Below are 14,376 nucleotides of genomic sequence, written 5' to 3' on the forward strand. Positions count from 1 at the left end.
CCCTCAAATTAGCAACAGTAATAATAAAAATATCTCTGAAGTGAAACTGGGAAAACATAAAACGTTTTTAGCTTACCTACTTTATCATTAAGTAATTATTGATATATTAGTTAAGTGTTGAAGTATGAACACTAGAAATGTAATGAAGATGGCTGAATCAGATTTCAGATGTGTAAAGCAAAAGGTGAAGGCAATTTATCATGGTGTTAAATACTTCTTTGGCCTTCTGGATAGCAGTTATTTTCTTTTACTATTTTCAGAGAAATTTAGCCCTGATATTAGCAAAATTATCTACTGTTATGTGGTCATCACTGCCATTCATTCTTTGTTAACAGACATTTGATAAAGTTGCTGGTGCTATTTTTCAAACAAAGTGTAATTTTTACAAAGTTTAATTATGTTATATTTGTATAATGTAAAAGTATTTAGTGTAAAATTAAATTTTGAAAAACATATATTATGTTGTGTGATACTGTAGTAGTTTTTTAAGGCTGTTCTTGATCTTCACAATTCATAGACCAAACAAATACTCTTTAATAATTTGTAAACTCTGGCTTTGTTTTATATCTGTAAAGTGACTGAGTTACTAATGCCACTTTTGAAAAAAGTGAACCTTTTCAAACAGTTTAATCATATAATATAAAAAAAAAATGCAGTACGTAATATAAAAAAGACATAAAACGTAAAAATAATTTTTAATAAATTAGTATTTTATTTGTGATACTGTAGTTATGTTAATTAAGACAGTGCTTGATCTTCACAACTCATCTAGGAGTTCAGACTGAACTCTCTGACTAATTTGCAAACACTGTTGTCATTGGTAGATTGCATAATTGAAGGGTAATAACACTGTAGACTGAATTTCTTTCCTATTTGCCATGTATAATGTATAATACTATATAAGTTTCAGCATTGGTAAGTCATACTATCAGTTTTAATGCATATGTATATATGCGTTCAGTTATTTTCTATGTTAATTTTTACATTGAAAATTTTTTGTTTCACTAATAATAAATAGCAATAATTAATCAAAACTTTTGGTAATGTTTGTAAGTTGCTTTTACCACTTCACAGTCTGTGCCTGTAATCAACTCGGATAGACAGTTAATTTTGTAGATAGCTTCCTTGACACACTTATTCTACATAATCTATATTCGGTTTGGTTTCGTTGTAAACCTTCAAGTAGTTATAAAACAATTAGAGATATCAGGACTTTACAGAAGCAGAATTAGGGGAAAAAACTGTTTTGCAGGAATCAGTCTTTTTTAGAAAATTTAATCAAATTATGTATTACTAATTTTTTATGACATTGTTAATGAGAAGATTACTTTTCTATACTATGAAGTGTATGATAGAAAAATTGCAAACTTTGTTGCTAATAGAGTATTATTGCTATAGATATTGTAAAACAAGTATAAAAAGTAATATTTAGATCTTAGCTCAAAAAAAAAAAGAAGAAATTATATCTAAGCTAAGGCAACAATTTTGTAATAAAAACCTGTAAGTTGTTTATTTTACTGTGTATAATTATAGAGTTTAAGAAACATTAAAATAATTTCAGACAGATAAAGTCATCTACTTTGTAGGTAAAGAAAAAATATTGCTTGAAAAAGTGTAAAAAAGGTCCCAGATGCAGATAAATTTGCTAATCTACTGATATATAAAAATTTTTGAATCTGCAGACAAAGCATTAAAATTTGGTTTACATGGACCAACATTTCCCTAGTCAAGTAACGTAAATCCTACATTTTGAAATTTGTTGTGTTTGTCCTCATCATATTTTAATACTATATTTTAATAAATAGTCTATTGTCTACTTAAATATGATTAATTTTAATCCTTTAAAAACTTTTAACAGTATTTCTCAAAAACTACAGATTTTTCTGATCGGTTTATAGGTTGTTTTTGTCACCCATACTTAAAATTATCAACTCAATTAGGTCAAGTACTTATCATCGTCATAATATCTTATAGTCATTGCTGTATGCTTCAGCCTAGTTAAAATTATTATTAAAAAATATTTTTTTCTTTATAATTAATTCATGAGAAAATGGGTTTTTCTGTTTTCTATAGTTGCCTATCTTTTATAAAAAAAAAATATGAAAAGTGATGAAAACAGTTAAAATGGAAAATATAAAATGTGTAGTTTTGTTTTAATGATGGTTAAGAATAGAGAATATTGAAACATCAAAAATCTAATGTTTAAATTAAAAAAGAAAAGTTAGAGATAATTTTAATTTTGTTACATTTACAAAGATAAACAGTCAATCACTGATTATACTGAGCATAAAAGTAATAAAAAGTGTTTTATTGTGTTATCTGTAATGTTGTTATATATGTGCATTGTTGAATAAAAAAAAAATTAATTAATTTTGTTATGGTAACCCCTGTTGGAAATGAGTTGAAAAGAAGAATAAAACTATACTATACAAAAATATAATGTTAAAGATAATTAATTCTGGACTGTTATCAGATTTTATAATTATATGGGTCATTATTATGATTTTGTATAATCTTCTAGTAATTTTTAGTTTAAACTTATTTTATATGTTGTTTTTATAATATTTACTACCACACAATGACCTTAATATAGGCAACATTTATTTTTTAGAAATAAGTACAATATCACAGAAAAAAGTATAATAATAAAATCACTTAACATTGTACGTTTTCTGTTATATCGCAGTTTTCGTTTATTTAAAAAATAAAAACCTTATTTTTTTAATTTTTATTTTTTATTTTTTTAACCTCTTGGAACTTGCATGTTCGATAAACAGAACATACCGAATTTATGATTGTATTGTCAGGTTGGTCTTAACTTTTACAGATTAGCTTACATATTATCTTCTAGATGGGATTATTGACATCCCAACCCTGTAGGGGAAGACGCCTTGTGGCAAAGGAGACGACTTGTGAAGCTTCTGGTCGCCACACCTCCCCTTGTTCCTAGGCCTGATAGGCTTTAACGGGAGATGGGATTATTGGCATTCATGTTGTTACGTTAGGTGTATTTAGATTTCTTATTCAGTTATAACTAAATTTTTTTTGACATTATATGATCTGTTTGACAAGCAACGCATGCTACCACCTCCTGTTCCTTTTTTTATGCTTAAATTCACTTGGTTTGAATGTAATCATTGAACTTTATTTATATTTGTAAATTTGTTTTATGATTGATTATGATTGTATATGTATATATATATATATATATATAAGCACTAATATGTCTCCATCACATGCTGGTTTCAAGTATATTTGGTGAACTGAATTATATTATTCATTTACTCGTAGAAATAAAATTCTTTGTTGTTTTTTTAAGGTACTGAAAGATGCTCTTGATTATATCGGAAGTAACTTGAATTTAAATATAATTATAAAATATTTGCTTTTTTTAGATTTATTTAATTATTCTTTACTTATGGAATGAGTTTTTATATTGTCTTTTATAATGCTGAAACAGTATTGTGTAAGTTTTTTAATGTGTTAATTGACTTCATCTTTAAAATATTTGATTACTTATTAATAAATAAGTTATCACTTTTTTTGTGTTTAAAAGAAGTTAATTTTTATTTTATGTAATCTTATTTTTCTTCAATTATATTTTTTTCATTATTATTAATTTCAATTTTTCAGTTAGCATTATGATTGTAACATCATACTCTGTGTAAACCACTACTGTTTTATGTATTAAAGAATAAAAAACTAAAAGTAATAATATAGAAGGAAAAATACATAAAAAAGGCAAATAATGATATTTGCCTTATTATTTTTATTTAAAAAATCAATTGGTCACCATGAGAAAATATGGTTTAAACTTTAATATAACAATTTGCTTACTAAATAAATGGAAGAATGATTCCAGTATTACTGTGCTGCTCCGTCAGTAGTATTGTAGATGGCTATACTACAAATCCGCCAGTATCTTCTCTAAATCTATTTTTTATTTTTAAATTGTATAATCTTTAGTGATATATGTATTATCTTCAGGTAAATAAAAGTGTGGTGATTTAGTAAATACATGTGTTATCTTATCTGATCTCACAAATATTTTTTCTTGTTAAAAAGCCTGAGTAAAGTGTTGATTTATTTTATTTTTATGGATAAATTGCATTCAGTTATGAATAAAAAATGATTAGTTAATATTAATTTTAAATTTATCCTTAATGAAAACTTTTATTTAACCAGAGTTGTAAAATTTACAAGTAGTTATTTTTTTAATTGTATTATTCTAGAGCTAAGTTTTAATTTTATTTTAACTTTTTTTTTATTATGGAAATGCATTTTCTACTAATGTTCAGCCATATTATAAGGGAAGCCATTTTAACTCTTATGTTACTGATCTTTGCAGAAACTAAAGTAATATCTAGGGAATCACCATCACTAATGATGAAGACACCTTTTTGAGGATGAAGTAAGTCAGTGAAGTTATTTTGCTATAGAAGTGCATTTGATAAGCTTACAGTACATTATACTTTCCTATCAGTTCCTTCTGTGACATACTGTACCCGTACCCCGTGAGTAACTTTTTTGCTTATTCATAAGATTTGTGAGACTGCAGACCATCTTACCTAGTTTTCCAAAGGTAACGACTAACCTTACCATGTAATTTGGCTCTTTGAGAGGTTTCAAAGAGTAAAATGTACTCCAGTGTCCTGGATAGGACATTAGTGTAATTATTAATAAACTCTATTAGTATTGTAATTTAGTGTAATTTTGTAAGTGCATTTTAAAGTTGTTTAAATTTTATGATTTTGTAGTTCAGAGGTTTTTTAAGTGTATGATCTTTAAGGAAATGAATATTATGTGAAATGATTAATAGTAATCACTTATTATTATTATTATTATTATTATTTATGTGTATTTGAGTTTATATTATTGGTTCCTGAACTGTTCTATATAGGATCCATTTGTGGTATAAAAGATTTCTTACCGAGATAAATATATGTAAATAAAACTGCAAAATGAAAAGACCAAATAAATCTGTTTCTTGATTTCTTAAATTGTAATTTTTCTTAATTGTAATTTGTTTGCAGTAAAAATGTCTGTAAAGCAAAGGTTTAATGTATTTATAAGATAAAAAACAAGTCATTCATTAAATTTAAATTGTGTCTCTTTAATCATTTCTGAAAAAAATGTTTCATCACTGCAACATAATCATGTGGTAGTTGGATCTTTGAGCTTTAATCTGATACAAACATTTTTTCTGTTAGCTGAAGGGATGAATGAAAATTTCACCATCCTGATTAGTATATCCAAAAGTAGCAATCTACATTTATTTTTTAAGGCCAATTTCTAAATGCAGGTTTACAGTTATTGAGTGATAAAGTGAATTAATTCTTAAATAAATTCTTTTCAATCAGATGTGTAGTATGCTAATTTCTAGCACCTTCCAACAATTTAAAGGTTAATTTCTAAGATTAGAATTTAAATATACAGTAATTTTCTTATATATAAACGATCATGTTAAGACTTTTTTAAAGACCAATCAAATTAGTTAAGACTACCTTGAAAAAGACCATCGGTCTTTTTCAACAGCATTTGTATATAATTTACAAAATTTTACAGCTTCTTTCCCATTTTGTACAGTGTACAGTTACAAAAAAAGAAGTTTCATCTCCTGTATTGCAAAAAAATTCAGAAATGAGTTAAAGAGTTGGATTTTTGTTTGAAATTTTAACAAATGTAATGTGTTATGAATTTTTAACTGTTCACTTAGTTTAATAGCTAAAAAGTTTAAAATGTATAATAGTAAATTCTGATATTGCTTTATTTGATCAAAAATAAATAAATTTAAAGTGTGTTATTATTAACAACAACAAACATTTTCAAAGAACTAATATGAAGAGAGGTAACATGTCACAAATGCTACTTCGAGCAAATACCACTGCTACTGATATATATGTTCATAGGTGCCTGTGAAACTATTAGAGTGTTTCCAACAGGTTAGTAGTTTTACATATTGCATGTGCTTGTCAGTAGCACTGATGTTTGGTGGGTTTTGACAATATACATTTTTATTTTTGCATTTAATTGAGCTGTACTGTATATTAAATTTAATGGGAGTTACTTTTTATTAAATATATAATTATTAATTTTACAGTTTTTCATAAAAAGAAAGTGAATTTAATTGTTAATAAATTATTAGGCTTTGACAAAACTTCAGAATATATTTGAGATGTTTAATACAAGAAGGCATTTAGATTTTCTTAGGTCAAAGCAAATGTAGCACAAATATGGAAATTGTATTGGTTTTATCATGATGAACAGGAGTTGAGGTCACAAACTGAAAAAACAAAGAACATTAAAAAAAATGTATTTCTGATTTAAACATAAAGTTATAAGGTTCAGTAATAAATAAATATATTTTCTGATTATAAATTCATGAAAACTTTGTGCCTTCAGTTGAGAAATTTCTTGAGAAGCAAAAATCTGTATTTATTTTAAAAAAGTTGAATTTTATTTATTTATTGTTTATTATTCTATTAGAATATGTATTTATTTTCCATTAAATTATTTTTAAAATCCAAATTCAGGATGGTTTTTTATGTCAGGCTATGGAGATAGCATTATTCTACATTACACCAGGTTTTCTATTATTATAGTTATATTTCCAAGGTATTACTGTATTATTCAGACACATATTTGTATAAACAATCCAAATAATTCTGTAAATAAAAAATAAATATGTTTATATATGCTAAATTGAAAAGCTTTTAGTATCTTCATTTTATCTTTAATAAATGTAATAGTAGAAATAAAATAATTGTAAAAGAATAGATTAGCAAATTCATTGGTACTGATTTTAAAATTATCAATAAAAATTTCATTATTGAAGCAACATTTTTCAACTTTCCATGTAAATATACCACCAGTAAACAGTTTCTTAAATACTGAATTTTTTTAATTATACTATATCGTTGGGTCCAAGATACGATATAAACAGTATATAATTTTATATATATAATTAAATAATTTCATTAAGTAATATTGTCATACTATATTTACCATGTGTGTAAAGATGTATTTTTTTTTTTTTTGAATTTTAGGTATTTTATGAATATTTTGATCCTCTCTTTTGAATGGTTCAATTTTTCCTAGGATGAAATATATTGCTTTGTAAAATTAATACCTTATATTATTTTTTGTTGCTTTTTTATTTTATAATTTAATGCATTATGTATTAAAATAATAATCTTAGTAAATAATAATAGACTGCGTGTGATATATTATATTAGTCGGTGCAGTTATTGAGTGAATTAGTTACATTTCATACTTTTAAGTAAGTATTTTCTATTTTCTTATTTTTATGAAATTATAACCTATTAGTTTTTCTTTACTTTTGCACTATTATCTTTTATAACAGTTCATAGTATAAAAGAACTTTGCGATTATTTTACATTTTTATTCATATTAATGGTATTAAATATGATTTAATCAGTTTATGATGAAGCTTTAAATTTCTTTTACGTTTACAAAAAATGTTATTGTTTATTATCTGTTGCATAATGTTATTATAGTTGAAACAAACATTTTTCTTTGAATATAAATAATGCAACATGATTTATTACTTTAAAACTCTTTATTTATATATTACTGTGAATTGTATTTATAAATCTTATTATATGCGAGTTAATTCTATATGCAAAAAGTTAATTGAATAGTGATAAGTAAGTAAACAAAAATAGATAAATTTAATAAGTAAAGGATAAGTGTACAGAGACTTAAAATAATTATTTTTAATGCAATCACTATGTTAAATATATATATTCATACACACACACACATATACACACACACACACACGCACACACACACACAAAATATTCACAACAAATATGGTCAAGTGCAACTATTTCATATTGTAATCAATTGAAAATATATTTATCAGATGTCATATTACTACAGTTAAATAAATTTGAACTGTTCTTTTTTTGATATTGGTTTATTTTGTATTTTAGCCTGTGTTCAGCGATTTTTTTTCTTTAATCAGTTACAGTTGACTTCAGAATTAACTCCTAATTGTCTGTGATAATGGATGTTGGAGGTAACCAAAAACCATGGTATTATGAAACTAATAAAGCATAATAAAATAATAAACCAACTGAAAATTTTATATATATATATATATATATATATATATATATATATATAGTTAGTACTAAAAAAGTTTATTGGACATATAATGTAGTTGCAAAAATAATATACAGGCATTATATTCCCATATACAAAATTTGACAAAAAAATAACCACTGAACAATTCTCCACCATTGCATGTGTTTTCAACAATTAGTTGTACTGTTTATTCAATGTAGATATTATTTGATACCTTCAGTGATTTTTGTGATTTACTTACATAAACAAAAAGTTGCAGTGAAATTTTGTGTTAAGCTTGGCAAAAGTTTTATTGAAACAAAATGATTCAAGAGAATTATCGGGAAGAGGAAGCATGCTGTATGAGTGGTTCAGGGGTTTTAAAAGTGGTTGAGAATCTACCAAAGACAATGCTTTATAGGAAAGCTATTGACATCAACAGCCATGTACCACATTGCTTGAATGAACAATTTGATAAGGTTAAATTGATGTTTAAAGATTTTTGTGAGATAGCAGAAGGGCAGGATCATTTCACGAGATCCTAACAAAAACAGTGCTCTACAGGAAGGCTATTGACATCAACAGACATGAACAATTTGGTGAGGTTAAATTGATGTTTAAAGATTTTGTGAGATAGCAAAAGGGCAGGATCATTTCAAGAGATCCTAACTGAAAAATTAGGAATGAATTATGTTGCCTCCAAATTTGTTTTGAAACTGGATACAAGAGCAGAAAGATAATTATGTTGTGATCTGTCAGGAATTTTTCTTCTTCTTTATCTTTTCCTTTGTGCCATTAAGGGCCAGATCCACCTAGCCATTTCTTGTATCGTTTTCAGTCCTCCCTGAAAAGTTTTTCTCCTCTCACTGAGAATTCCAGCTTTGTAATCCTCCCATTCCACTCACGGCTGCCCTCTTCCGTGTACTTTCTCTGATCTTGCCTCCATCACAATTCTCATCCTTCTATTTTCATTCATTCTCACTGCATAACCAAATCATTCCAAAGCTCTTTTTTCCACTTTCTGTATCAATGGTTCTTGTTTCAGCTGACTTATGGTAGTGTTCCTGATTTTTTCACATTTATACTGCACTACCTGTCTCTGATGTTTCATTTCTGCTGCTATCAACCTACTCTGCTATCAGTTTTCCAGCAGTATCAAACTTTAAGTGGCATTCACTAAAACCAGGGGAAAATATTGTGTTGTAAATTTTCATCTTGGTTTCCCAGGTTACTTCCCTTTTACCTACTAGTGTACTATTCAGCTGGTAATATACATGACTAGCCTTACTCTATTGTTAACTACTTCATCAGTCTTTCCATTTGAAGAAATCACTGTTCCTAGGTACTCTAAATGATTCATCTGCTCCAGCCTTATTCCATTCCATTCTATGTTTATCCTTCCTTTTCATCACACACATAACCTTACTTTTCTGATGGTTCATCTCCAGACCTCTTTGTTGAAAAGTACTAGCCCATTCAATTATTAAATTCTGTAAGTTCTCCTGATTCATTGCTAATAGCCACATTATCTGCACGCTACAGTGACTGGATGTACACAGATCTCATTCTCTAGTTCCCAATGTGATTTCCTTGTATTCACCTCTTACAGTGTCTTATAATGCCATTCATCAGCACAATCAATAGAAGCAGGCTCAGACTATCTTCCTGCTTCACACCTTTACCTCTATTAAATCTTGCTGACTTTTCACTACTTATTCTATTAGCTCCCATGACATTTTGATTCAAAGATTTAATTTTTGTGGTCAGCATTGCTGACGCTCCAAGCCTCCAGTAGATCTGGAGGATTCACAGCCTTCCATAACTCGTGTCTTAGAACTGTATCAAAAGTAGCTCTTAGACCAAGAAATGCCATACTTATTTCTTTCCCTCTACTTAGTGCCTTATGCATAGCTGTTTGGAAAGTAAGTATGTGATCTATAGCTTGTTGGTCCTTCCTAAAGGCAGTCTACCAGTACTGGACAGCAAAATTACATGTAACTTGTTACTAGCCAATGCTTGGCCTTGGCTGTTGAGCCATCTGGCAATGCGCTGACCAATAAAGATGGGCTTCTGTGAACTCTGGGCTCTAATTCAGCTGGGTATGGTCCAGGGCCGGACAATCTCTCAGGTGATCAGCATCCATCGTCCTGCGTCTAAGCAGACAGGTGACAGCAACACATGGATGCAGTAACAAGGTGACAAGCAAGATAGTTATGGCCAGTTTTTAGTTAGATGGCAGCTATACTGACCACACGCAGGAACCCGGGGTTGACAGGACCATCAGTGTCCAAAGTCTCCATCTTCTACCAGCAGCCATCTTGGAGAGGTGCTGTTCATTCATTCCATTTGTTGACTGCCGCGTTGACCAGTGCCCTAGATGAATGCAAGGATGTGGTGAAACTAGGTTGGGGTAGAGTTGTTCCTAACTTGGGTAGTTTATCGGCCTCCTCATTTCCACGTATGTTGACATGACCGGGTGTCCATGGCTTGATTTCCCAGGCTTTCCAGTCTTCTTCTATGCCCAACCATCCTCTGGCAGCCTGTCTGGGTGTTGCATGTTAGATTATGTATAGCGGCTTGGGAATCAACCAAAAACTGCTTTCAAAGGAGAAACTAGCCTTTCCAGTTTGGTTGCAATGACGTGCACTGCTGCTTCAACTTCACCATCATAGTTGCTAATGGGGGTACCTACGGCTATATGTCCATGAAAAAGATGGCAGTAGTACCCAACCTCTGTTTCTCTACCATCTGAAATTGAAGATCCGTAAATGTAGACATGAATCTACTCATCCTTCGAAAATTCCTCATGGATGGTTTGTAGCTCTTCAATTCATGTTGTATGCAGGTGTATGTTTTGGCATCAAATGGTTGTTGAGTTTGTAGCAAGCTCGAGGTAAGTGGTTGAAAAAGTCCTGGCTCATGCACAGGGGTGCGTTGTCCACGGATGGAATATCATATTTCTTTATAAGTTCTTCATATGCAGTGAGTAGAGCAGTCTGTGTCCTCAGCCTAGAAGTAGCTTGCTGCTAGTTGGTCCACTAATGCTTATAGACTTGCATAAAATGCTCCCAGAATCTCATGTTACCTTTTCTTGGTATGATTGTAGGGACTCTATCTTAGTCTGTGCTTCCATGGCTGCAATAGGGGTAGACATATTAGCATCTGTGATTACCCTTAATGCCATACTTTTTACAAGGGTCGAGCTTGCTTAGTGTGCTAGTGCTGACTGTAACCATCACAGGTCTTATTACGACTCATAGGCAATCTTGAGAATATCCTGATTTCCATCCCACTTTGTGGCTGTCAGTCTTCTTAGTAGGCGGGTACTTTTTACCACCTTTTCCACACAGGGCTTCCACAGTAAACATCTGTTCAGTTGAACTCCTAAATATTTGGATACATTGCTTTACACTGTACTGGAGGTGGATTGGTGGTATTTTTGTTGACAGGGAAAAGCTGAAAGGTGGATTTTGATGCATTCACTGTCATTGCATTTTGTCTCGCGCATTGCTCTAGTTTTATCAGAGCCTCATTTAAACAGACCTCAAGTGAAGAGATGGATCCACTGGTTTCTCAGAAAAGTAGGTCGTCTGCATAGAGTGCCTGGATGCCAGGCATGCTTCTTACCACATCCAGGATATCATTATCATGATATTAAATAGATGGCTTGGTATTCAAGAAGCTCCCTGCGCTAGTCCTTGCTATTGAATGTGAAATCTTGATGTGCAGTTGGAATATCGTACTCGGGTCTGTCTTTGAGACAGGAACAAGTTTACCCTCCTAAAAAGGTTTCCAGAGATTCCCTGTTCAGCAAGTTTATGTGTGAGCATGGACCACCTGACGATGTCATAAACGGCCTTCAAGTCCACCAGTACTGCCAATGTTGACATTTTCCTGTGTAATCCGTCATTGGTTACATGGTCCATCGTGCTGCAGTGCTTATAGAATTCTGCCTGAGCATTGTCAATGAGTTTTCTTGCTTCAACCAACTGATTTAGACAATTTGCAATCATCCTCTTTGCCACTTTACAGAAAGCACTTATCAACCTATTTGTTTTCTTAGCGGCATCACCAATGTGAATTAAAAGCTCGGGGAAAATACCATCAATTCCTGCTGATTTCTTTTTTTTAGTCTGCAAGAGAGCTCAGCAATAGTAAAGAGAGAATCAGACAGCTCCTGAGTTCTCTTGTCCAAACACGAGGGCAATGGACTTTAGTGTCCTGGTGATGCTTTATCTCCATGGACATGGCTCACATTCACATAATGCTTGCATAAGGTATTGGCTATATTTATTGGGTTAGCAAAAGATTGATTGGCATACTGCAAGGGTTGCTGCAGCATTGGAGGGTTGTTGTTATTAAGCCAGAATATATATTTGTGAGCTTTTACCATTCTTTGTGAAAACCAATGTAGCAATAAAAACCTTGAAAGCAGAGCGCTTGGCTTTTTTGATTTCAGCATGAAGCTCAGCTTGGTGTTTCGTAAATGACCTGAGGTCCTCGGATGCTTTTGTTCTTTTAGCTGTACAGCAGCTGTTATATCGTCTTTTCTTTAGGTTAGATAATGTGGAGTTCCAGAAAAGTTTGAAGTTTTTCATCTGTGCACAACTATGCACTGTTGTGCATAGTTCAGTAAGGTTTTATTAATTGTGTCGATAGTTTTTTCAAGGGAGCCGGGATATTAGTGTCTCAGAAAGAACTGCATCTGTACATGTTTTGAACGTATCCCAATCAGCCTTCTTGAAATTCCAGCATGGAGCCGGGCAGTTATTAAAAGGTGTCTTGTCTGTAAGTGACGTGACGAGAATGGCTCATGGCCGCACCCGCTGACGTCTGAGAAGTTTAACTTTTGTTTTACCAGAAACATGAGGTTGGGTAACAACCAGATCTGGCCTTGACATTTGACCCAAAAATGACAAGAAAGTTTGGGGCGTTTACAAAACCACTAATTGGTTACTTTCAATCATTTCCTCCAGAGTTGTTCAGGCACAGTGAGTCTTGGATAGCCCCATCTTGGTGAAGGACTGTTGAAATCTCTGGTGAGAATGCTGTAGCCTGGATTGATGCTTCAGCTGCTTCAAAAGAGGGGGACGTAACCAGGAGGGTTGTACAGGCCAATCACACTAAAGTATTGTCCATTTTTCCACACCTTGACCTTAATGGCTTCAAACCTGTCATCATCTTACATTTCAAGTAATACTCAGAGCTTCGTTGCTAAATTTTTCTTAACTCCAATGAATATAACAGAGGTGATTTGTTGGGATCTTTTCATAGTTGTGATGGCATAACTGTTTGTCTGATAAAAATCAGTAGTTTTTGTGGCTGCTCCTGCTTCGATGATAAAGAATAAATCCACATCTAAAAGGCAGACATTTTGTTTGAATTCTAAAAAATTTAGTGTTAAGACCTTTTGGATTCCAATAAAGGATACGAAGGCTAGAGTTAGAGCTCTTAAAAGAGCTGGTTTGTGGAAGGTTCTTTGTAGCCATCTTAATGTAGTCAGCGTGTTAAAAGGCGAATCATTTAGATTACACAGGGACACCATGAGCAGGTGATCAACCTAATCCCCTGCAAAATTACATGTACACTCATAATATCATTCAAAATTTCACAATAAAAAACGTTTTGAATAAAATGACAAATTGTTAAAAGAATCTGTTTTACTGTAACAGATATAGAATTTAATATCAACTGAAAATGTTGGATATAACAAAAAGCGGTTATTTGAAATTAATATGCTAAGTTTAACTTATCAAATTACTGTGTTTTGGTGGTTTATATTTCATGTAATATTAAATTTTATTGATATAGTGTTTCGTTAATGAATTATTTGAATAATCAAAAAATTATTATTTATATAATATATATAAATAAATTAAAAATCTATATATATATATATATATATATATATATATATATTTATTTTTCTAAAATTAATCCTTTAAGACCCACATCACCTCTGTACTGTATTGTAGTGTTGTACTTGGCTGTGCATGATCAGTATTGTATTTGGCTGGTCACATGCATGTTACCCAATTGACTCCTCCATATGTCTTGCATATGTGTTTGTATTTTTATTTTTTAACTTTTCAATCTTTTGATAGATTTTATGTTTGATATGTAATTACACAAAAAAGTTTTTTTACCTACAACTGATGATGCAGGATCCTGTGAAAATACTCTTGTAGAAACTCAAAATAAGGTAAAATAATTCTTAATTCTGTACTTGGGTGGATCAAGTTGATTTACATTATATATATATATATATATATATATATATTTTTT

General features: G+C 30.7%; 1 protein-coding gene across 3 annotated transcripts in view; it reads left to right on the forward strand.

The window, feature by feature from the left end:
* The window catches only part of Kdm2 (Lysine demethylase 2), a 211,671-nt gene extending 203,736 nt beyond the window's left edge, over positions 1 to 7,935 (forward strand). For all 3 annotated transcript variants that reach the window (XR_012756137.1, XM_075363505.1, XM_075363506.1), the window contains one exon: positions 4,349 to 7,935. Coding sequence is in view for 2 of the 3 variants with exons in the window: in XM_075363505.1 (XP_075219620.1) it covers positions 4,349 to 4,404 (56 nt within the window). In the remaining variant the exon portion in view is untranslated. The remainder of the gene's footprint in view (positions 1 to 4,348) is intronic.
* Positions 7,936 to 14,376: the final 6,441 nt, after the last annotated feature.

Source organism: Lycorma delicatula, chromosome 4 (assembly GCF_047948215.1).
Source record: "Lycorma delicatula isolate Av1 chromosome 4, ASM4794821v1, whole genome shotgun sequence".
NCBI classification, from domain to species: domain Eukaryota; kingdom Metazoa; phylum Arthropoda; class Insecta; order Hemiptera; family Fulgoridae; genus Lycorma; species Lycorma delicatula.